The following is a 25,444-nucleotide window of genomic DNA, read 5'->3' on the forward strand; positions in this document are numbered from 1 at the left end:
AATTAAAAACATATCTATTCTTGAATATATTTTATCGAAATTAATAAAAGGAATAATCCCTTTCATTTGGATGAATTCTTCTCTAAATATTCACTAGATCCCTATCTTTCATTAAATCTACTACTATTTTGCTATTTTATTTTTTTGTCATTTTATCTCATGATCTATCCACTTTAGGGTCTAAAGCAAAATTAAAATCTCCCCCTGATATAAATTTTCCCTTGGTATTTTATAATTGCATAAAAACATCTCGTATAAATTTACCATCATCTAGATTTGGTGCATACACCTTCATTAAGGTCCATTTTACCAAGTAAATCTGAATTTACCATAACAAATCTTCCAGCTACATCTACATTAGTAGCTAATAATTTTACTGGTAATTTTTTGTTTATCAATATTACAGTACGTCTGGCCTTAGAATTAAACAATCATGCAATTACAGTTCCTACCCAGTCTCTTTTTAATTTTTCATGTTCTTTTTCTGTTAAATGTGTTTCTTGTAAAAAGGTAATGTCCACTTTAGTTTTTACATATATAGTAATATTTTTTCCACTTTATTTGGTTCTGTATCCCATTAATATTAATACTAATAAAATTTAACTTTTTAACCATCAACTCTTCCACTAAATCTATTAACCATCCATCTTTCCACTCACATTTAAAACATTAATAGTATGTTTCATAATATAATTATTATATTTAGGTGTATTAAGAAAGAAAAAGGGAAGCACAGGAAAAGATAAAACCCCAACCCCACCAAGGCATACATTATTAATAATACATCCTTCTACCCCTGATCTATAGGAGTTGTGGTCAAAACCACATCCGCATGCATGAGTCCGCAGAAGCTAGGCTCATACTCCCAACAGACTCCCCCAAAATATTATACTGTCTCTTATTGCCTCAGATCCATTCAATCTCTGCCGATTACCAACTTTAACTTATTATATTCCTCACTTTGTACTCTATGTTGAAATTGTGTAGAAATTAAAAACATATCTATTCGTGAATATATTTTATCGAAATTAATAAAAGGAATAATCTCTTTCATTTGGATGAATTCTTCTCTAAATATTCACTAGATCCCTATCTTTCATTCAATCTACTACTATTTTGCTATTTTATTTTTTTGTCATTTTATCTCATGATCTATCCACTTTAGGGTCTAAAGCAAAATTAAAATCTCCCCCTGATATAAATTTTCCCTTGGTATTTTATAATTGCATAAAAACATCTCGTATAAATTTACCATCATCTAGATTTGGTGCATACACCTTCATTAAGGTCCATTTTACCAAGTAAATCTGAATTTACCATAACAAATCTTCCAGCTACATCTACATTAGTAGCTAATAATTTTACTGGTAATTTTTTGTTTATCAATATTACAGTACGTCTGGCCTTAGAATTAAACAATCATGCAATTACAGTTCCTACCCAGTCTCTTTTTAATTTTTCATGTTCTTTTTCTGTTAAATGTGTTTCTTGTAAAAAGGTAATGTCCACTTTAGTTTTTACATATATAGTAATATTTTTTCCACTTTATTTGGTTCTGTATCCCATTAATATTAATACTAATAAAATTTAACTTTTTAACCATCAACTCTTCCACTAAATCTATTAACCATCCATCTTTCCACTCACATTTAAAACATTAATAGTATGTTTCATAATATAATTATTATATTTAGGTGTATTAAGAAAGAAAAAGGGAAGCACAGGAAAAGATAAAACCCCAACCCCACCAAGGCATACATTATTAATAATACATCCTTCTACCCCTGATCTATAGGAGTTGTGGTCAAAACCACATCCGCATGCATGAGTCCGCAGAAGCTAGGCTCATACTCCCAACAGACTCCCCCAAAATATTATACTGTCTCTTATTGCCTCAGATCCATTCAATCTCTGCCGATTACCAACTTTAACTTATTATATTCCTCACTTTGTACTCTATGTTGAAATTGTGTAGAAATTAAAAACATATCTATTCGTGAATATATTTTATCGAAATTAATAAAAGGAATAATCTCTTTCATTTGGATGAATTCTTCTCTAAATATTCACTAGATCCCTATCTTTCATTCAATCTACTGCTATTTTGCTATTTTATTTTTTGTCATTTTATCTCCTGATCTATCCACTTTAGGGTCTAAAGCAAAATTAAAATCTCCCCTTATATAAATTTTCCCTTGGTATTTGATAATTGCATAAAAACTTCTCGTATAAATTTACCATCATCTACATTTGGTGCATACACATTCATTAAGGTCCATTTCTTCCAGGTAAGAACTTTCCTCCCTAATATTCTCTCTCTCTCAAAACGTATTTCTTTTCTTCTCGAAATCTTCGGCTGTAATCTTTCTACTTCCTCTCTCACTTCAAACATCACTCACTTCTTGTTTCTCTCTTTCTCAGGTAATGAATCTGCAAACACTTTTGCCTCATTGGGTTCCATAAAAAATCTATTTTTTCCCAACAGGAACAAAAACTTTCAATACTGCCGGGTACCTTAAAACAAAAGCATAACCTTTTCGACATAACACATTTTTAACAGCATTGAATTATTTTCTTTTTTTCAACAAATCAAAACTTATGTCAGGGTAAAAAAAATATCTTATTTCCATTATAAATTAATGGTGATTGCCTCTCTTTCGCTTGCTTGGCTGCCAGTTCCAAGGTTTTTCCCTCACTTCGTAACAAAGTAATTTGACCAGTATCGAGCATGGCTTTTGATCTGGCTACAGTTTTGGTCTATGAGCTCTTTCAATCCCAAGGTCTCCTTGAAATTAGATTACCCCCTAAGATTGTGGAATCCAATGTTGCAAAAACCTCTTCATGTCTTGTCCTTTGTCATCTTCTTTGAGTCCTACAATTTTTATATTATTTGTTCTACACTGAAATTTTCTTGCGTATCAATTTTTTGAGTTAATTGATCTTTTGTTGCGGCCGCTTCTACTTGAATTTTTTTCATCTGTTCTTTAACATTTTTGTATTTTAAATGAGCTCCCTTTAATTTTTTTCTTCCAAAACTTTAAATTTTTTATCTATTTGTGACATCATTTCTGCCTTTTTTTTAAAGCTCATATTCTCAACTATACTCTCATTATACTTATTCACTTCCATTGTCAATTGCAGCAAAGATGGCTGAGAAGTATCCAAATATTTCTTCATTTCTGTTGTAGATATGTCTCTTTCAGTTTCTCCTGTTTTTTTTAGTCAAAATTCTCTGTTCTACATACATTTCTTGTTCTTCCTCTTCTTCCTGATCACTGGAGCAGGAGGTTTCATGAGCATTTTTTAAAATTACCTCCGTTTTTTTTTCTGTGCTCACTTCTTCACCCGTGGCAGACGGCCATTGTACAGCGATGTCCAAGGTCTCCCCAGCTCCAGGCTTGTCTCCACCTGCTCCTACCTTCTGGACAGCTCCAGGATCCTTCTTCAAGCCTCCCTTCTTTATCTGTTTTTTTTTTGCTTGATTTCTAGAGAAGTAATAGTTGTTTTATCCTTCTTTGGTGACATTCTGTTTTGTTCTGTAGGCCTTCTGACATCTTTTCTTTTTTTTTCAAACTCACCAGCTTTTTTGGACTCTTTTTTAAAAAAAACTTTTTTAGAGAGAGAAGGGATTCCAAGTCTAACCCCACGTCATTGTGTGGCACCCCCCCAATAAATTGAATCTTGAGTTTATCCTCTGATCCCTGCATTTGAAATCCTTCAAAGTAGATTAATGTAGAGCAAAGGCAGATGCTACTTTTCCCCAAACATAAGACACAATTGCTGAATCAGTGTTACCTTGATCAATTTTACAGCTTTGCTTCAAGTTTTTCACCAACAAAGGGTAGTCCCGCCAATAAGAATCCATGTAGGCATCCAGTTTCAAATCCCTTGTAAAGAAAATAATAAGCCGTTTAAATATACTTTCAATGTGCTATCCCTCTGTCAATGGTTTAAACAGCCATCATAGCCTTAAGTTTTCCCTGCTTATAAATTTTAATTTCCAAGGTTCAAATGCCTTCATAACATTTAACAAGGTTAACGAAAAGAAACATCAGGATCTCACAATCTTATCCACGGTCAGTTATTTTGCACTGGCTTTCACAATGATTGAGAAGGTCCTTGAGAGAGCAACAAAATTTCTCATTTTATGACATTTCAGAAATTTGTTAAATTTTTGCTACTTTGCAGCAGTAGTTAGAAAATTATCCTTTTTATGCAAATGTAATTTTAACTAGGCTAATGTTTTGATCTCCATTTCAAAACACACAGTGACACAAATAAAATGCTTTTTGCTAGACCCTCTAAAACAGTGGTTCCCAACCTTTTTCTTTCCACACACATACCACTTTATTCCCTATGCCGTAAGTGCTCTGTGATTAGTAAGTGATTGCTTAAGGTGGTATGTGAGTGGGAAGGGAAGGATGAGAATCACTGCTCCAGATCCAATTGTTACTGAAATATTTTGCTTGAGAAAAATTGTCATTGGCCTATTTCCTTTGGAGTTATGAAACCGTGCACATAATGAATCAATTAGGTACGATTAAAATAGTGGTTTTCGAACTTTTTCTTTCCACCCACATACCACCTTAAGCAATCCCTTACTAATCACAGAGCACTTATGGCCTAGGGAATACTTAAAGTGGTATGTGAGTAGAAAAAAAAAGGTTGGGAACCACTGGTCTAAAAGAATAGTACTTAAAACAATTGATCATTTATTTTACTGGAGAAAACTATGAGTGACCACATGGGGGACAAAGCCATTGCAGCTTTTGATTCTTTTAAAGGATGAAGACATCACTGTCAAGGCCAGAATCCTGCAGTGCCCGTTCTGAGACCCAGAACTGTTGAAGTAGGAGGCATAACACTACCAAATATATTGGATCACTAAAATTCATTCATAACAAATTATCTAGTTAATATCATTTTTTCTTGGAAACGATGAACTATGCACATCAAAATGCAAGTTTGATAAAAGATGACACAAAGATTGTGGACAGTGACGAAGGCTTTCAAAGCTTTCAGAAGGATCCAGACCACCTGGAAAATTGGGCTGCAAAATGGCAGATGGAGTTTAATGCAGACAAGTGTTGATATGTTGCAATTTGGAAGGACAAACCAAGGTTGGACAAATGTGGTAAATAGTAGGACACTGAGGAATTCCATGAAAGTGATGTCACAGATAGATAGGATCGTAAAAGGTTTTTGGCATATTGACCTTCATAAATCAAAGAGCTGAATATCGGAGCTGGCATATCTTAAGGTTGTATAAGGCATCAGTGAGGCCAAATTTGGAATATTGTGTAACCATATGGCACGGTGGCACAGTGGTTAGCGCAACGCCTTTGCAGCACCAGAAATTGTGACTGGGGTTCAAATCCCGCGCTGTCTGTAAGAAGTTTGTACATCCTCCCCATGTCTACATGGGTTTTTCCCGGAGCTTCAGGTTTCCTCCCACCGTTCAAAATTTACTGGGGGCTGTAACTTAATTGGCTGTAAATTAGGCGCATGGACTCTTGAACCATAACTGTCCTGATATCAATGAGATTGAAAGTGTGCAGAGAAGATTTACTAGGATGTTGCCAGTACTTCAGGAACTGAGTTGCAGGGAAAGCTGAAACAGGTTAGGACTTTTTTTCCTGGAGCGTAGAAGAATAGGGGGAGATTCGATAGAGGTATACAAAATTATGATGGGAATAGATAAAGTAAATGCAAGAAGGCTTTTTCCACTCAGGTGAGATTCAAACCACAGTGCATGGGTTAAGGGTGAAAGGGGAGAAGTTTAGGGAGAACATTAGGTGGAACTTCTGCAAAGAGGCTGCTGGGAGTAGAGAACGAACTGCCAGCTGAAGTGCTGAATGCAGGCTTAATTTTAACATTCAAGAAAATATTTTGACAGGCATGGAGGGAGATGGAATGAATGCAGGTCAGTGGAACAATGCAGAATAAAAGTTTGACACAAAGTAGAAGGGCCAAAGTGCTTGTTTTCGGTGCTGCGTATTCCATGGTTCTAAAACATTGTTCAGCTATGTTGCCGATGTTTCTAGCAAATTAAAATGAAGAAAACACTGCAGATGGTGAAAATCTGAATGAAGCACAAGAAGTGCTGGAAACACCCCAGGAGTCAGGCAGGATCTGTGAGAGAGATAAAAACAGCCAATCTTTCAGGTCAAAGGGGATCTGACTCTCTTTCAGCATGTCAGCCAGGGTCTGTGGAGTGTTTCCAGCATTTTCAGCTTTCATTTGTAGTACACATGTTGAACCAAATTATGATTAAATAAAACTTGTGTACTATGCCAGTGTGGTTAAGCTAACCACACTCATTCATTTTGGTCCTAAGTTTGTGGCTTTAATCTAACCTCAACGTTAACATCAGAATGCCAGTGCAGGATTTTGGGAATCCTGCAGAGCTGGAGCATCATAGAGACAGACACCTAAAGAAAAGGAAAACGTGCCCTTTGGCTCAACTCGTCCATGCCAATAAGTCTCAAATGGCTGTCTTTGGACCGCATCCCTTTAAATCTTTCTTAGATGATGCGTTCTACTCAAGAGGTCATGCAGACTCAAACATTGAATATTAAAGGATTCGAGGGTTATGTCGAGCACGGTAAAGTGTACTGAGGGAAAACAGCAATCCATCCTAATGATTGGCTGCACAGGAGCAGAGTCAGAATTTTACAGCATGGACACAGACCTTTCAACCCAACTTGTCCACCTCTGGCCTTTTGGCCGGTAGTCTTCACCCATCCTCCACTCCTCATCCTTTTTGCTCCAGTGCCTGCCTGCTTTTTGATTATGCCTTGGGGAGGGGTTCACACCTTTGCTTTCTGCTGTGTTTCTCCAGCACCTTTGTTCATTGCCTCTCCCCCAATCAATTCTCACCTTTCCTCTCCTGTCCTCCTATCCATAGAACACTATAGCACAATGCAGGTCCTTTGGCCCTCAACATGTGTCAATCCATATATTCTTGTAAAGAAATACTAAACCCTCCCTACCCCCGTGACCCTCTATTTTACTTCCATCCATGTGCTTGTCTAAAAGTCTCAATGTTTCAGCCTCCACCAACATCCCCGGCAAGACATTCCGAATAAAAAACTTACCCCTGATGTCTCCCCTAAACTTCCCTCCCTTAACTTTGCACACATGTTCTCTGGCGTTTGCTATTCCAACTCTGGGAAACAAGTGTTGGCTGTTCACCCTCTCATAATCTTGTAGGCCTCTATTAAGTCTCCTCTCATCCCTCTACGCTCCAAAGAGAAAGGTCCCAGCCCACTAACTTTGCCTAATAAGGCTTATTTTCCAATCCAGGTAACTTCCTGGTAAATCTCCTCTACACCCTCTCCATAGCTTCCACATCCTTCCTATCATGAGGTGACCAGAACTGAACACAACGCTTTAAGTGTGGTCTCACCAGAGATTTGTAGATTTGCAACATGTCCTCTGCTCTTAATAAAGCCCAGCATCCCTTAGGCCTTCTTAACAATCCTATCAACTTGTGCGGTGACCTTGAGGGATGTATGGATTTGGACCCCAAGGTTCCTCTGTTCATCCATGTTCAATGATCACCTTTTGACTATTGGTCTGTCCTCCTCCCCATGCCCTTTCTTTCAGACATCTTCCTGCTTTTTACTCATACCTTGAAGAAAGACTCACGCAAGACCTGCTGAGTTCCTCAAGGATTTCTGTGCTTTCATTGCAATTACAGCACCCGCAAACTTCACTCTATTCATGTACTCGTCTAAATGTCTTTTAAAGGTTACACCTCTCCCACTTCCTCAGGGACTACCTTCCTCATACCCACCACCATATGGGAATGAAGTCCCATATGGACTTCTGCTTTTATTTATTAACGTGATTTATTTTTGGGACAGCCAAAGTTCTTTATTAGCTTGATGGCAATCTCTTCCTGCACTAGTTAAGGCGCCACATTGGAAAGACAATACTAGTGCCCCTTTCAAAGAGATGCTTTGGTACCTTGCCAACTGGTGCAGGAGAACAACAAGCGATCGTGCTCCTTCTCGCATCAGATTATCCAGCTTCAGCTCCTCGTAAATCAAGTGAAGAACAAACAAGATGGTAGGAATGTGGCTAAAAAGAAGAGTGGTCGAATCCAGACCAAGGTTGGGAAATATTTCGTCCTTGGGACGCAGCACCTTCAGGGGGTCCAAATGCAGAGCTCCAGCCAAAAGATGAGACTCAAAATTACGGTGGTAGTCACATGCCAAAAGGTAGTCCCAATCCTGAAAATACGATATATTTTTATTAAGCCAAATTTCAGATTTATTGTGAGAGGACATACATGACATCACATACAACCCTGAGATTCTTTTCCTGCAGTCGAGGCAGAATCACTACTTATTGGCAGTACGAAAAAAAAACTTACACAATGTAAACAAATAGAGAACTGTAAACAGATAACAAAATATAAACAAACTGACTTGTATAAATCCAATTGTATAAGTTCAGTATAAATCACAGGTTTCTGCAAAATTCTTACCCTCAAAATACAAATGATGAAACAATTCTGTTCAAGCCCTGACCTTGCCAGTGATAACTTGTCTTCATCTGCACATGCAAGTTGATCTAGTACAGTCATAGAATTATACAGCATGGAAACAGCCCTTTGTGCCACTGCATTTGCGTTAACCATCAATCGTCCATTTACAATAATTTGATATTCACCCCATCTTTAATTCTCTCCTCATTCTTATCAACTGTCCCCAGATTCAACCTACAGAGTAGGGGTGATTTACAGTGCCCAATTAATCTATCAACCTGCATGATGTTTTCTCCATATACTGTAACTGAAAGGCTTTTGTCCACAGTTAACTGGAACTAGCAGAGGTTTATGACCCTTTGGTTCATTTAATCTCAAAACCAACAGGTTGGTGTCTTCCATGCAAGAGACCAAACTATGGAAAGCTTTTGATGAGGCCACTGAGGCATCTCGACATCAAAAGGAATCAATCCTCCTGGGCCACATCACTGCTAAAGTGGGATAAGATTCAACCCAAAGAACAATGAGCAAGGATGAGATTCAACCCATAAAACAGTGAGCAAGGGAGACCAACTCCAACATGGTCCTTCTCTTGACAAGATGGCCAGAGATCAGTCTTATCAGAGTAAACAAAGTACAGGATGTTAGAGGAACTCAGCAGGTCGCAATGTTTCAGGCCAACACCCTTTATCAGGGAAGGAGCCAGGCACAGGCTGTCATATCAAAATCTTGTGCAAACATTGGTGCAAACAAGGGACCACAAGGATGTTGAAGACAGCCACCCATGACTGCTGGGTCAACCATGGCCTCATGCACAACATTAGCCCCATCATTTGCTCCCTCTATCTGACATAACAGACGAAAATTCATGGCAAAACTCTCAAGAGCTCAACAAGAGGCAGCGTGTCTCACACAGCACCACACACACAACCCGACAAGTCCCAGCCTTCAGGAGTGTGCACAAAGTTTATGGGTAAAGCTGGCAAAATAGGCACCCATGAAGAGACTCTTGACTTTTCTGTCAGGAGGTACAGGGTCTTGTTTCATGAGAATGATAAGGCAATTGAGCAGCTAATTAACCACAAACATCAGCTGTTTTTGGATTGGAAGCACCAACTTTATGCAGGATAAAAGGCACAGAACTTGCTGACAGGCTCTTATGCGAGAAAAATCATCCATGACCCAAACACAAAATGTCCTAATGGCACGAACATTGTTTTTTTCTAAATGTAGGTCACCCCCATCTTCACCTGATCTCACTACAGCAAAACCCCTGGTATCTGGCACCTTTGGGGATTGGTAGATGCCAGATAAGTGAATTTTACAGTTGCTTGAGATTGTGTGACTGGCGAACTAACGGTGAGAAGCGCCAATTTTAAACCAGTATTTTTTCCTACCTATTTTCTGCAATTTATTTGGCAAATGCTTTTTCCATCTACTTTCCCCCCCTTGTCCTTTCTAATGGCTTCTCCCTCTACTCGTCTCTCCACCTCTCACATCATCTGTCGTATCTTTCCAATTGAGCGAACAGGAGACTAGGAGTGGCTGCAGAAGCACTTTAAGGCATGCAAAAGCTGAGACGAATTTAATGTACAATTATATTTTGTGTATTAGAACATTAATTAGTCTTTGTCTTGATAAACAGTACAAACACAAAACTATTTTGATCCATGGATGTCTAACCTGCTGAGATCCTCCAACAGTTCTGTTTCGGCACCAAATGTTCCACCCTGAGAACCAAGAATGGTAGGTGAACTGATCAAGGGCAGACAAGCAGTTGGAAATGCTTGTTGGGAGAAAAAAAATCTTGAAAACCTTAAGTTGACAAGAATTGCTGGAGGATCTCTGCAAGCCAAACCAGTATCCAGGGATAGAAATGGTCAGTCAACATCTTAGGTCTGAACCCTTGAAGATTTTGTCCAGTCAAGACTCCAACCACTGCAGCTTTTGTGTTTCTCACTTTGAAGACCTCAACTAGGACGCTATCCTCCAAACCCCAGGCCACAGCAACCTATTCTGGTCAACCTTGCTGCTACTCCTGATCGGGGAGAGGTCATGATGACCATCTCTTAAACCAAACATAGCAGACTAATGTGGTGCCAAAATTCATATGCTAAGAGATTCAGTTATAAATCTAAAATCTCATTATCTACATCTGGGAGATATAGCAGGGCCTTTGGTAATTCCATAATTTTAACCATCTTCAAGACAGGAGATGTCCAGTTGTGAGAATTAGAGGGGTCCCTGTGGGGTCTGTCGGAAGGATAGTATTAACCTTTTCCTTGTGGTTAAACAGCTCCTCCCAGAATTAGTGTCTGCGTTCTGTCCATCCTGAGTCACAATAACTCCAATACAAAAGTGGGAGAAACTGCTGTACATGTCCAAATTTGACCTTGCTAAAACCTTTGCTTCCATCAAATAGGAGGCCACAAATACTAATTCAGCTTCATGGCTTCCCTCAGGAATTTGTCTCCAGAAGGGTTTGCAAGCCATGAGAGTAGCCAAGAGGTCGGCAAATTAACCAATCTAAGTGACCCAAACAAAGCTACATTATAGTCCTTTTCACATCACCGGCGAGCGGTGACCCTACTTGGTCCCAGGTGAAATTCCTGGGAAGCCAGGACCTACCAGGCCTTTCACACAGCGGTCCAAAGTTTCTCTAATTTTCCCTCCCCAGCAATTTAGGGGATGGGGTCCCGGCCCCAGTGATGACGCATTATGCACTCACAGGAGTAAGTGTCGTCGTTTCCCCCCCCACCCCTGGCCTCCCATCATTCCCGCTCTTCCCCCAGCCATCCATTGCTTTCCCGGCCAGCCATCGCCTTGCCTCCCTCCCCTGTCCTTGGCCATCCATCTTGCCACCCCCCCCCTCACCCGCGATGATGTGTTATGCACTCACCGGCCTTCTGTTGTCGTCCCCCCACCCCGGCTGTCTGTCACCCCACCTCACCTGCCCCCGCCCGTCCCTGGCCATCTGTCTCCCCCCGGGCATCCATTGCCCTGCCCTCGCCCGTCCGTCACCCTGCCGTCCCCACCCCAGCTGTCGCTCCCTGCCCCCTGGCTATCCGTCACCTCCACCCCCACCCCCGGCTGTCCATGGCCCACCACCCTGCTGTTCATTGCTCCCACCCCTACCTGCCGTCTGTTGCAAAGAGCAAGTGAGGTTACCTTGCCAAGACAAATTTTTACATAGTAGGGTTGAGGGGAAAAGGCAGGTAGGTAGAGCTGAGTGCACAGCCAGATCAACCATGATCTTATTAAATGGCAGAGAAGGCTCAATGGGCCAGACAGCAAACTCCTACTTTTTCCCCTTTACGATTTTTGGGAACTTCTAATGCACTAAGTCAAAATTGAGCATTTGGGGTGGTATTGAGATCCTTGAGACCACATATCAGGAGAATGCAGAAGGCATGTGTCAGTCACAGGAGAATACTAGCTCACAAATATCCATGCATGCCTCATTGCCTATTAGCCACATTGGAACCCATAAAACCAAACCAAATTCTTCCCATATATAACAATTACAACACAGAAACAGGCCAGTTCAGTCCTTCTAGTCCATGCCAATGAGGGGTAGCAGCAAGGCTGACCAGAATAGGTTGCTGTGGCCAGGGAGATGGAGGATAGAGTCCTCCAGGAAAAACAAGAATGGTCGATGTGATTCAGGAGGCCCTGCACATTACATGATGGATGGAAGAGAAGGATGAAAACTAATAACTAGTTATTTCACAAATAGATTTATTGTTATGTGGTAGGGTTGGAGCTTTGCAATTCAAGTCTAATTTAAGAGTCTCCAGGATACTGCACCCATCCAGTACTAATAGTTCAATACAATAAGACTTGCTCCCCCGCCAGAAAAACAATAGCTTCCAGATTGCTTCCTGATGAAGTATTTTGCAGAACAATTTCCTTACCTCCTCTGAGCCAACTTCTGAAGGCCTGGCTTTTTTGGCAGCGATCACAGGCGACAGCGAGCCTTCTAAATCAAGCTGCGTGAATGAATAGAAATTTTATCTGTCATGTTTTCATTGAATCACAACTGTTTCAGACTAAATTCCAACTGTCTCCAATATTCCTAAAGCATGCAGCATTTTGAAGTTTTTAATAATGCACAGAGTCCCAAAATAAATTTGTTTATTTTTAATGCAAAAAAACTGTGGAAAATATAAAAATAAACCAGCATTTTTTATGGGCCAGACTATACATACACATCTGCTCACGACAATGCAAAACTTGTTCGAGAGGCCTGTTCAGTCTTTAATTGCCATGTTAATACTTTATGGGCTCTTTCAGCCAACTCATAGTAATGCTGTTAGACACGACTCGCTAATTACCTACAAGCTTCAGGAAATTAACAACGAATTTCGTTTATTTTATGAGAAATTATATACTTCTGAAGTATTGGAGGACAATGTTAAAATTGATACTTTTTTGTCAGAATTGGCTTTGCCGTCTTTGAAGAATATACTGTTACAGAGGTGAGGGATGCATTTCAATCAATGCCTGGTGGGAAATCTCCAGGAGAGGATGGTTTTACTTCTGAATTTTATAAAGAATTTCAGGATTTATTAATTCCTATATTGATAGATGTATTGAAGCAGACAAAGGAGACTGGTTCTTTTCCGGATTCTTTTTCTAATGCACTTATTACAGTTATTCCTATAGGGACCCATTGAAAGTGGGATCTTATAGACCTATTTCTCTATTAAATGTAATTATAAAATTGTTGCCAAGGTTCTAGCTGATAGACTAGCTAAATATTTACCAGATTTGATTCATGTAGACCAGGCGGGTTTTATTAAAAATCAGTATTTAGCAGATAATATTGTGAAGTTGACTTCTTTAATTAATATTTCTCGAGAGAAATCCAACCAACCTATGGTAATTGCTCTTGATGCCAAAAAGGCCTTTGATAAAGTGGAATGGAGATTTTTTTGTTTAAAGTGTTAGAAAAGTTAAAATTTGGGCCTCTTTTTATTGGATGGCTTAAGGCTTTATATAGAAATCCTACGCCTAGAGTTGTGAAAAATGGACAGGTATCTTTTTTTGTATTATCTAGATCGACTAGACAGGGCTGTCACCAGCTCTATTTGCATTGGTCATTGAACCTTTGGCTCAATTAGACAAGATATTAATATTAAGGGTATTAGGATGAAAGTGGATGAATATAAAGTAAATTTATTTGCAGATGATGTTTTGATATGTTTAACGCAACCTATGCAATCTTTGGGGAGTTTGCATGCAAGACTGGAGCAATATGGTGAATTATCAGGATACAAGATTAATTGGGATAAGAGTGAAATTATACCTTTGACTGATGCAGATTATTCATCTTGTAAACATATTGAGAAATTTAAGTGATCTGATCAAATTAAGTATTTAAGAATTATAATAGATAGTAAGTATAATCATTTATATGAATCAAATTATTTACCTTTGTTGTCTAAAATTAAATATGATTTAAATCGGTGGAAAGATTTAACAATAACGTTAATAGGATGAGTTAATCGTGTGAAGATGAATGTCCTTCCTCGTATTCAATATTTTTTTCCGTCTATTCCTTGTAGAATTCCCCAAAAACTTTTCAAAGATTTGAATGCTTTGGTGAGGAAATTTTTATGGAAAGGTAAAATGGCGAGAGTGTCGTTGCAGAAATGGACTTAGAAATATGCTTTAGGAGGACAGCAACTTCCTCATTTTCAGAATTATTATGAATCAGCGGAGTTGAAATTTATTAATTGGATGTTTGAAGTGGATAAAACTTTGGTTTGGGCCAAGATTGAATTATCTCAGATTGATGAAAAGATAGATCATTTTATTTATAAATGGAATCTTCAGCTTTTACAGAGTTATAATTTATTGGTGTTGAAACATTTAATGGTGTTAGGCACTAAGAAGAATGGAATTACAGGTACGGAAGGCAAAATCTCGGCTAAAACACCTTTATTTCAAAATGCTTTTTTCTTTTACATTCAATAATCAACTTTTGAAAGTGTGGGAACAGAAAGGAATTAAATTGGTAGAGGATTGTTATGAGGCTGGGTGTTTTGTTTCGTTCCAAAGAATGAAAGAGAAATATGAAATTTCTTCAAATACTTTGTTTACTTATTAACAAGTTAAAGCCTTATTGTTGGATAATTTTGGGTGTACAAGAGGAGGATTTATATCTGAGATGTATGCTTTATTACAGGATGGAATGCCTAAGCCGGAAATTCATAAATCTAAATTAAAACGGGAAAAAGATTTATCCATATCTATTTCTCCAGATGATTGGATGACTATATGTGAGAATAGTATGACTAAGATTGTAAATGTAAGATTTAGATTGGTTCATAATAACTTTATTCATCAGTTATATTTCACTCCTGAGAAGTTAAGGAAATATAAATTTATTTCTTCTGATTTATGTTTTAGGTGCCATAAGCAAGTTGGCTCTTTCTTGCACTCTACTTAGTTATGTGAAACCTGTTTGGAATAGAATTAAGGAACTTTTGGAAATTTTATTTAAATTTAAAATTTTGCTTGATCCCATGGTATTTTTATTGGGTTATATTAAGAAATTGAGTTTGAAATTAAAATTAGTTAAGTCTCTAATTGCCCTTTTGAGATTGGCATTAGCTGTGGCTAGAAAATGTTTGGCAATTACTTGGTAAAATGAGACTGATTTGAGTATTCAACGGTGGAATTCGGAGATGAGATCTTGTATCCCATTGGAAAAAATAACATACAATTTCCATAATAATTATCCTTCCTTTGTTAAAGTTTGGAGCCCATATATGAGATATATGGGTTTGAATTTGTAAGTTTTTCTTCCCCACAGTTGTTGGGGTTGCACCAAACCATGGCAAAAGTTGAAGGTTGTTATGCAAGTTGATCTCCTCTTTTACTCTATCTTTTCCTTTCTTTTCTTTGGGGTAGTTTATGGGGCGGGGGGATTAAATATGATAAAATATTATGCATTTAAGTGTATTCTTATTGTATAACTTATTTTGATTAAAAAATAAAATTTGCAAAAAAAAAATGCAAAACTTATTCCATTCAATATGCATATGTCTTCAGACAAGTTTTCAAAAAGCAGCCCATGTTACCTTTCATATAATCATAGATTGGTATGTGATTACAGAGCTTCTTTATGTAGACTGTCACATCTAACTGCTCGCTGATAATAGTTAAGTACTATAAATACTCAAAAAAATACTCGACACACTACAAAAGGCCATTGCTAATTTGGCTTCCAATACTGTTTTTCAATGTTCTTAATACCTGTAGTGTAGAGAATCTCGTCTGTCACAGGAGAATACCAACTCGTCAGATGTCGCATCACCGACCAATTACTCGTGACCATTGGCCCTTTTAATCATTTAGCAAATACTTGGGCTGGACCCTCTAGCTTACTGTTAAAGTCTTTTGCTCTTCGGGCCTGAGACAAACCCTGCTCCACTCCAGGTCGTGAACTGTGGACAATGCTGGAGGATTCATTGGGAAGGTGAAGGTATGCACTACGTAGGGATAGGGGCTATTGTACAGTGTTGTAGATAGCAACTGAGCCATACCCATGTCAGATGAGGAAAGGCAGGCAGCCTATTGCAGTCCTTCGTTGTGATACAAGTCTGTATGAACAGTTGCTAGTATCGGTAATCGTTGTATCTGACGCGATTGGGTTGTACTGTGCTTGTACGTGTGTAAGCAGTTGCTAGTATCGGTAGTGTGGAGTCCAACGTGACTGATAATACTGTGTTGTGTGACTGAGAGTACTAGTGTGTGTTATCTTTGTTGCGATCCCGTGTTCAGCCTGTGTCCAGACTCATTGCCCTTTGAACCCACCAAACATTTCCCTTCCCACATAATACCCAAAGAATCACCCAATCTCGCCCTTCTGAAGAGCTTATATTTATACACGGTCATTAGCTTTTCATACTCATAACAAAGGTGTGCTATTTCCTTACATTATTGATAAAAGTTAACTTTGCTGCACTCTGAGCTTTACAAATCAGGTGTGCCCATACGTGCACATGTGTGCATGTTTTCATTTCTTTCAATAATCAAACTGCCACATAATATATCTATCACATGACTGTTGGGCTGTAGTTCAAGATGTTCTGATCGATGGATGTGCCATCCTGTGCAGTGCGTCAAATACCTGCCGCCTCCAGATAATTGGGCGAGGACGACCTGCAAATACGTCACACAGGAGTTTGAGCTCTTCCGGGCCACTGGAATTTCTTCCAGCTGCAGGTATGAGACTCTTCTTCCGTAGCGCAGAATTTCTTCGTCTGCCTGTTGCGCTTTCACAAGACCTCTTGTGCTGAGGTCTGCACGGATTGTACAGCTGGGCATTCCTGAGATGTGTTCGATGGATCGTGAACTCAGAAATATATCATAAATGTCTCTGTTGATGAGTTGACCATGGATCTGAATCCTTAGTGAAGGAAAATGTAAACAGCTTGTGGTCTGTAAAAGCTGATGGTAGAAATCAACGATAAAAATTAATCATTCCAACAAACTCCTGGAGGTCTTTAACTGTGCTGGCCTTGCCCCAACCTTTGCCGTTTGTGGCTTTGCACCATGTTTGTCGATTCTAAGGCCCAGAAAGTCGATGGTTACTTGGCCGGGTTGATGGTCAGCCCAAACTCATTCAAATGAGTGAAAAGCTTGTGCAGGTGGGACAGATGTTCCTGATGACTGTGGCTAACGATAAGTATGTCATCTTGGTATTTGAAGGTAAAGTCGAGATTCTGTCCATTAAACAATGGTAAGTCTGCATGGCATTCTTAAGCCTAAAAGGTATCCTTCTGAATTTAAAAAAATCACAAAGGATATAATAATAGCTATTTTTGGAATGTTCTCTGGGTGGACCAGGATCTGATGATACCCCCAGACCAGGTCAACCTTGGAAAAAATGTGGGCTCCCTGCAGGTTGGACACGAAGTCCTATAAATGCACTACTGGGTAGCGATCCAGTGCGGTAACCTCATTCCACCTGCAGTAATCACCACAGGTTATCCATCCGTCTGTGGCCTTGGGTACCACGTGGAACAGGGAGGCCCAGGAGCTATCAGACTGTTGTAAAATACCCATGTCCTCCATCCTTTCAAACTCCTCGTTGGCCAGATGAAGTTTATCTGGAGGGAGCCTGCAAGCTCAGGCATGCAGTGGTGGCCCTTTGGTTGCTATGTGGCACTGCACCCAACGTTTCGGCATCTGCCGAGGTGATTTTTATCTGCCAACAACCTGGCAAATTCATTCGCCGAAAGAGTAACGGAATCTAAACGTGGGGCCTGGCAGGTTGGCGTCACGCAGGGCGAAGGTCTGGAAATGTTGGTACATACAAGCCTTCATCCCTCTAGATCAACCAGCAGGCCATGTGCTCTGAGAAAATCACCTCCCCTAGCAGTTGTGCAACCATACCCAACGTGAACTCCGTATCGCCGAGCTGAAGCGGGATCCTAACACGTGCCAAATGTCTGGATAGTGTTGTCGTTTTACAGCTTTCAATGATGACCCGGGTTTTCTGTTACATGTCACTGATCTCAGCCCCTGTATCCACCAAGAAACGCTGGCTGGAATGTGTATCCCAGACATATAAAAGGCTGTCCCGACGGCCAGCCTTCATCAGCCTATTGCGCTTTGCTGCACTCTGAGCTTTACAGAGGAAGAATGGTAACATTCAAGGCAATGGAGAGTGTTCCGCCCTTGATGTGCCATTAGCGACAGCTGGCCACGGCATTTCCCTGAAATGCATAGGGAGGTTGGCAGCATCCCACCGTTGATGGTAGAAACACCAGTGGGTGCTACCTCTGTCCCGTTGTCTGCTGGTCGACTGGAGGTCTGACAACAGATTTGATCAATCCTGCTGCCGGACTAATGTTGGAGTTGCATGGTCCTGCTGCTGTGAGAAGGATCTGGTGACCTGTCATGCTTTCTCGCTTCGCCTGCCATAGAACGTTAACACGGGCCATGACTCTCCATGGTCACTGGAATCCTCATCGGCCAGCAGCATGTGGATAACTTCTGGCAACTGCTACGAGAAAGCCTGCTCGAACATGAGGCTAGTGGCAGCATTTCATTCATGAGCACGGAAGGGGTCCTGTCTCCCAAGCCATCCAAGTGAAGTAAACGGGCTCCTCACTCACAACGTGATAAGTATGGATAAGCAGTCTCTTGAGCGCCATATACTTGCCCTCCTCTGGAGTCCGCTGCAGAAAATCAGAAACTCAGCATGCCATCTTTTGGTCCAGGGCACTTACTACATAGTAACACATGGAATCAGATGTTATCTGCCTCAATTGGAATGGGCTTCTGCTTGGTCAAACCATACACGTAGTTGCGAAGTCCAAAATGTTGGCAGTTTCCGAGCCAGGGCATGCATCAAAGAAAAGTTTTCCGTGTTGGGGTCACTAATGTAGCAAAGTATTCTACACTAAGCTAGTATAGACATCGGTGTACATGTTGTGAAATCACTGTACACATTGACAATGCCCCTTCTCCTGGCAACATGAAATCCACTCACACCTCGAGGGAGTACTTACGTTGCGAGTCCATGCAAGCCTATCTGTGCTGTAGCCCATCATGTTCATTAGGCAGGTCACAATGCGGGGAAGTCAATGTACACACTGTGGAGTCTAGTGCAAGACTGACATCTCCAGGTTTCCATGTTGGGCTTATATACATTGCTGCTTCTGTTACATGGACAGGAAGTGATGTCATCATTGGTGATGTCATCAGCCCAGATAAAAACCTGTGGTGGATGCATGTCAATTTCCCACGTTTTCCACAGCACGTCCGCCATTTTGGAACCAGTTCACTTACTGGTAAGTGGGTCGCCATAGGAGTACATAAAAATTTTGCCAAAAATTGAACATGAAACCCAAACCCCAGAACAATCCTACTCCATCTGAGGAAGATACGACAATGCCAATTAGGCACATAGAACGTCTGTCAACACCTTCCAGCTACAGTGGAAGAGTGAGGAACAGACTGGATTTTGCTTGTCATCCAGTTAACATGGAAGACATGGCTGACAACATCCAGGGATGGTTTTTGCACCCCAACCATTTTGTTGTTGAGGTTCATGGACCAGGGTGCTACCTTTGCATTCAAAGCTTACTTCCTGCCATGCAAAATGAGCCAAATTACTTTTGAATTGATTAACAGTAACAATTCACGAAAATTTGGAAGAGGTAAAAGTTCGAGTTAGCCAGTGTCTACTCGAGCACTTCTTGGAACAATATAACGCATGCATCAATGAATACCACATGGAAGAAATAATGATCAGAATGTATGCATTTTTCCCATGGGTTTCATAAACTTGAAAGAGCTCCAAGAACACAATGTTAAGTTGGAAAACAACTTAGGATGTGCGAAGTGGATCAATCCTGATTTCCCAGTCATCCAATGCTGCCAAACAAATGTGCTGCATCTTCAACGCATGTTTTTTGCAACCTCTATTTAATCAGAGCATTAAAGCCATATTGTTTTAAACTCCTGCCCCTTCTCCTGGCAACATGAAATCCGCTCACACCTCGAGGGAGTACTTACGTTGCGAGTCCATGCAAGCCTATCTGTGCTGTAGCCCATCATGTTCATTAGGCAGGTCACAAACAGATTCCACTCTGAATGATAGTTGGGTCCTCCAGGAGCATTGTAGGTGTTGTACCACTTAATCAAAACCTGCACCGCTACCTCTTTCGGGAGGATGTATTTTATAGCTTGCAAGCATTTTTTCACTATTAAAGAGTAAACAAAAACAATGTATGAGTGGACGATGATTTCTTCTGCAGTGAAAACAAATGGCCAAGGCCTCACTGAATTTATCACATCTTGTGACTTTTTTTTCACCCATATAATTGCATTTAAGAGCATTGAAGAATATCAACATTTTCTTGCACTTACCCAACTGAGAGTTGGTTATTTCAGGCGTTGCGATCCTAACTAAATTGCCGTTACTCATTTCCTGAACAGAGAAAAATGCAAAAGACCCTATCAATGAATGAAGATGCACACACAAAGCTCAATTTATAAAAGCAAATTAATTTAACAACCAATTTAGGTGACTGTATGGCCATATTTTATGCTATGTCAGCTGTGTCTAATAAGCTTGGTCAGAAAGCTGGGAGGAGAGGGATACGAGTTATAAAGGCATCAGTTCTGGGGCTACACCTGCCCATGAAGATGAACTTCAGAAAAAAAAATAGTTCATGCACCTCCTCTTTCTTCTTAACCAGAGTCTCAAGATCTTTATCGTGACAATAATATTTCCAACAAGCAAGTCCACTGCACAAAAAAACACACAAGATGCTGGAGAAGCTCAGCAGTGTTCTTTATGTCGCAACGGTAACGATACTTCCACCATGGTGTCTACAGAATTTTGTGATGTACTTCAGTCCACTGCACAGACTTACCAGGGTAACTCGGTTTTGGACAGGATCCCGAAGAGAGTGAATATACGTTCCCATCTGATGGAAAGTACAATCATCCATGTAGGTTGAGTCCGGAATTTTACTGGAATCACTCAGCTCTGGGACTGGAGAGGGCCACAGAGTCTTAAAACAAAGCATCAAACACCAATTGATAATAATGTAAAATCAAAATACTGCAGATTCTGAAAATCTGAAATAAAATCAGACCCCCCAAAAAATGATAAAACTTGGAGATGGGAGGCACTGATGGTTTGGACAGCCAGAGTCTTTTTCCCAGGACTGAAATGCCTAACACCAGGGGAGAGAGCTTTAAGGTACTTGGGAGTTAGTACAGGAGGGGATGTAAGAGGTAGGTTATGTGGGGGGGGGGGGGGGGGTTCATGTTATGCACTCCCAGCAATGGTGATGCAGGCAGCTCGATTGGAGCACTATGAGACAGGTACATGGAACTGAGAAAAATGGAGTGTTATGAAATTCCAGACCCTTGGCAGAGTAGGTTTGGAGGTCGGCACAACACTGTGCTATAGAGTTCTAATACTCAGCAGATCAGGCAGAATTTGTGGTGAGAGAATCAGACTTTACATTTCATTTCAAAGACTTCTCAGCTCACAACCCATGTTCTCTTCTCACGACTATTTCCAGGCAGAAGGTACAGAAGCCTGAAGCCTAGCACCTCAAGGTTCACGAGCAGTTTCTTTCCAACAGCCATCAGGCTCTTGAACTTCCCCATATCACCCAAATTGCAACACTACTCCAAAACCAAAGATCTATCTGCACAATTTTTGCACTATTTTCTATTTATGGCATCTTAATTATACTCCAATTGTTGTGAACATGTTTTACATCACCGGGAAAGTGCAGCAAGTAAGAATTTCATTGCAACTGTACATATTTATTTATATACACAATAAACTGTAATTCATGTATTTTCATGAGAACATCTGGTCTCTGAACTGAAATGTTAAATCTTTCTCCAAAACATATTGCCTGATCCACTAAATAGTTCCAGCATTTTCTGTTTGTATGCCAAATTATTTCCTCATAATTCTGCCAGTGTCTTGTAAAACATTGGCTTGTAAAATACTTAGCATGTCTCAAAGGAAAGCAGGTTGATTCCAATAGTCTGAATAGTGACATACCAACTAAAAACATTCTTACTGTAAAACCTGACAAGACTGTTGAAAAATCACAATTTTTGCCAATATAGTAAATCCCCATGAACCGGCATTCAATCAAACGGAAATTCAAGCAACCGTTGAAAAAAAAAAAGATTTTTAAAAAAACTAAGTATAAAGGAAGTTTTAAATAGAAGTTTAAATAAAAATTTTAAACTGTAAATGTTCTCAACAGCAACAAACAACCCCTTGGGAGCAAACATTCAGCCAGCGGAATATCCCGGTCGTTCCCCGCCCGCAGCAGCTGTTTGAATAAAGTTTCAATAAAGTTGTGTTTGAATAAAATGGTGGTGCCCAGGCTGAAGAGCCAGCCAATGCCACTCACCGCTGGGATGACTCTCTCAAAATGACTCCCTATCCCTGCCAGGTAAAAGTATTTATCTTTATTAGTATATTTTTAAGTATATTATTAAACTTGGGAGAGTGGGGGGGGGGGGGGCAGAATTATGGCAAAGGCATGGTTCACATAGCGGTTAGTGTAACGCTGTTGCAGTGCCACCGACCAAGGATCGAATTTAAAGGAGGCGTGCGGAGGGCCTGAGCAGGACACTTGCATGGAGATGAGTCAAGATGTGCCAAGGGCCTGATTGGGACACTGGGATGAAGAGCTGGTTGATGCCTCTTGATGCTGGGATGACTCTCCCAAAGGGTCTCCCCATCTCTGCCTAGTAAGAGTCGAAATCTTTATTAGTAGTAAGTATATTAGTAAACTTGTAATAGGTATATCTGTAAACTTGGGGGGTGGGGTGGGGTTAATTATAACAGCAGCAAGGTTAGCGTAGCATATGGCGATCGAATTTAAATTTTGTAAGTTATGGGAATTTCTGTTTAAAGTGAACTTTACATCATTAAAGACTACAATACTGTTTTTTTTTCAAATTACTTTACATTTTGCACTTTAAATGGTGTATTAGTTAGGCATTGTAAGAGTTAAGCCTCAGTCAACCAGAACATTGGCATTTCTGGCATCCACGATCTCTGTAGGTGGCGGATAATGGGAATTTTACTGTATTTTTCTTAAATATAGCATTAAAAACTAGTATTGTACTGACTAAAATTAAAAAGCTCCAGAACTCTGAGCAAGAGGTAGTCACCAGTACAAACCAGGAGTATCAGCTGCATGTAACATTGTACGAATATGATTCTCATGACCAATAATGAATAGAACGGTTATGAATAGAATAGCATTATTCTGTGCTTGAGACACTAAAGCCAAGCAAAGGGAGTGGAATACGTTCATCTGAATGCAATTTGGGCCAGTGACAGAATTGAAAAGCTCGATACAAAACAATAAGATGCCGTTGCTACACATTTAGAACAGGGGATATTGCAAACAGTCGAACAGAATCGGACAAACTCAATCCTATTGCTGCACTGCAAGCTGCTACCTCAGCCGGAAACAATAATCAATAATCACTTCCTGTCATAGAGTTCTGTCAACCACATTTAGAAGAACAAAATGACATAATTTCCTACCTCATCCAGTGCGCCAGGATGCCTGCTCAAAGGCCTAGCTGGAGTACTAACACTGCCCATTGGAGTGCTAGGTCGTGGCATTGGGTTGGACATGGATAACGAGGGTGCTGGATGGCCAGCAATAAAAACCTTTCCTACCTTTAAAAACAGAAGTGGTACAGTTAAACATGCATAATAATTTACAAACAGAAAAATCAGTCATCATTTGGAAATTCAAATTACACAAAACAAGATGGTGAGGAGGAAACAAAACTGGGCAATAAAGGGAATTACAGGGTGTACTTAAACGTTGGTTTGAACGAAAAGCCCCAGGGAAAGGTTAAACAGGTTAGGACTTTACTCCCTGGAGCATAGAAGAATAAGGGGAGATTTGATAGAGGTTTACAAAATTCTGAGGGGTATAGACAGAGTGGGCTTTTTCCACTGAGGAGAGACACAAATCAGAGGACATGGACTCGGGGGTGAAAGGTACGTTTATGGGCAACATCTTCACACAAAGAGTAGTGGGGGTGTGGAACGAGCTGCCACCTGAATTGGTGAATGCAGGCTCAATTTTAACATTTAAGAAGACTTTGGACAAGTACATGGATAGGCAAGGTAAGGAGATGCAGTGGGACTTGGGCAGATGAACAGTTCGGCACAGACTAGAAGGGCCGAAGGACCTGTTTTCTGTGCTATAGCCTCTCAAAACTAGCATCACTAACTTGCAAAGCAGATTAATTTGCCGGCTCTGGGACTTAATAACTACCTTATTTTTATTTGTTTTCGCCTTCAGCATTGACCACTCACCCTATCCAATCCTTCCCCCACAAACTTTCATTTAGTGTCAACCACAAATATAGTATTACTTCCCATTCTAAAATATGAACTGCTGCCGTGTTTTTAACAATAATGGACCCAGCAGTGATTTCTGCAGAACTTTGCTTGTAATCTGTCATTCTAAACAGCTTGAAGACATAAAATACAAAAGTCTGCAGACAACGTGGTTGAGAAAAAATACAATGCTGGAGAAATTCAGCAGGCCCAACAGTGTCCTTTATATAGCAAAGATACATAACCATTGTTTCTGGCTTGAGCCCTTCATCAAGGTATGCACAAACATTGGCAGGCGCCAGAACAAGATGTTAGGGGGCGAGGGGTAGGGGGCAGAGCACATACCCAAAGGCACAAGGTAATAGGTGGATAAGGGAGGGTGGGAGGCACACCAGCAACTGGGGGAGGAGGGATGGCTTGGTGAACAGAGAGGAAATGGGATGGAGAGCTGAGGGAAAGAAGACAAAGGGAAAAGGGAAGGGAGAATAGAGAATAGGCTAGCAGAAATGGAGAAGTCAATGTTAATGCCATCCAGTTGGAGAGTGCCCTGATGGAAAATTAATATTGCTCCTCTAATTTACAGGTGGTCTTGGTGGGATAGTACATGAGGCCATGAACAGACATGTGAGTATGGTAGTCGGATGCAGAATTGAAGTGGTTGACTACTGGGAGATTCTAATTGTTTGATTGGAGGCATTCTAAACTGATTGGCGGCACGATTGGTGTAGCAGTTGATGGTATGGTTGGCGCAATGCTTTTACAGGGCCAGCCATCAGGACCGGACCTGGGTTCAAACCGCACGCTGCCTGTAAGGAGTTTATACATTCTCCCCGTATCTGCATGAGTTTTCTCAAGGGACTCTGGTTTCCTCCCACCCTACCAAGTTTATGGGGTGTAAATTTGGCGGCATGGATTCATAGAGCCGAATTAGCCTGTTACAGTGCTGTATATCCACATTTTTAAAAATAAATAATTGATGGACTGGACACATATTCTATGTCTTTTAAATAGTGGATAGATTGCTGTCCAATCTGCTACTTGCACTTGCTCACCCTAATGTTCTGATG

At 40.3% G+C, this 25,444-nt stretch overlaps 1 protein-coding gene across 1 annotated transcript in view; it reads right to left on the reverse strand.

The window, feature by feature from the left end:
- Positions 1–25,444, reverse strand: part of anapc1 (anaphase promoting complex subunit 1) — a 273,616-nt gene that overhangs the window by 177,104 nt on the left and 71,068 nt on the right. The window contains exons 14-20 of the mRNA XM_069887679.1: positions 23,565–23,698; positions 20,896–21,036; positions 20,387–20,447; positions 20,033–20,220; positions 12,409–12,483; positions 7,972–8,237; positions 3,796–3,887 (exon numbers count right to left, since the gene is read on the reverse strand). Coding sequence (XP_069743780.1) covers positions 3,796–3,887; positions 7,972–8,237; positions 12,409–12,483; positions 20,033–20,220; positions 20,387–20,447; positions 20,896–21,036; positions 23,565–23,698 — 957 coding nt within the window. The remainder of the gene's footprint in view (positions 1–3,795; positions 3,888–7,971; positions 8,238–12,408; positions 12,484–20,032; positions 20,221–20,386; positions 20,448–20,895; positions 21,037–23,564; positions 23,699–25,444) is intronic.

This window comes from Narcine bancroftii, chromosome 6 (assembly GCF_036971445.1).
Source record: "Narcine bancroftii isolate sNarBan1 chromosome 6, sNarBan1.hap1, whole genome shotgun sequence".
Classification (NCBI taxonomy): Eukaryota; Metazoa; Chordata; class Chondrichthyes; order Torpediniformes; family Narcinidae; genus Narcine; species Narcine bancroftii.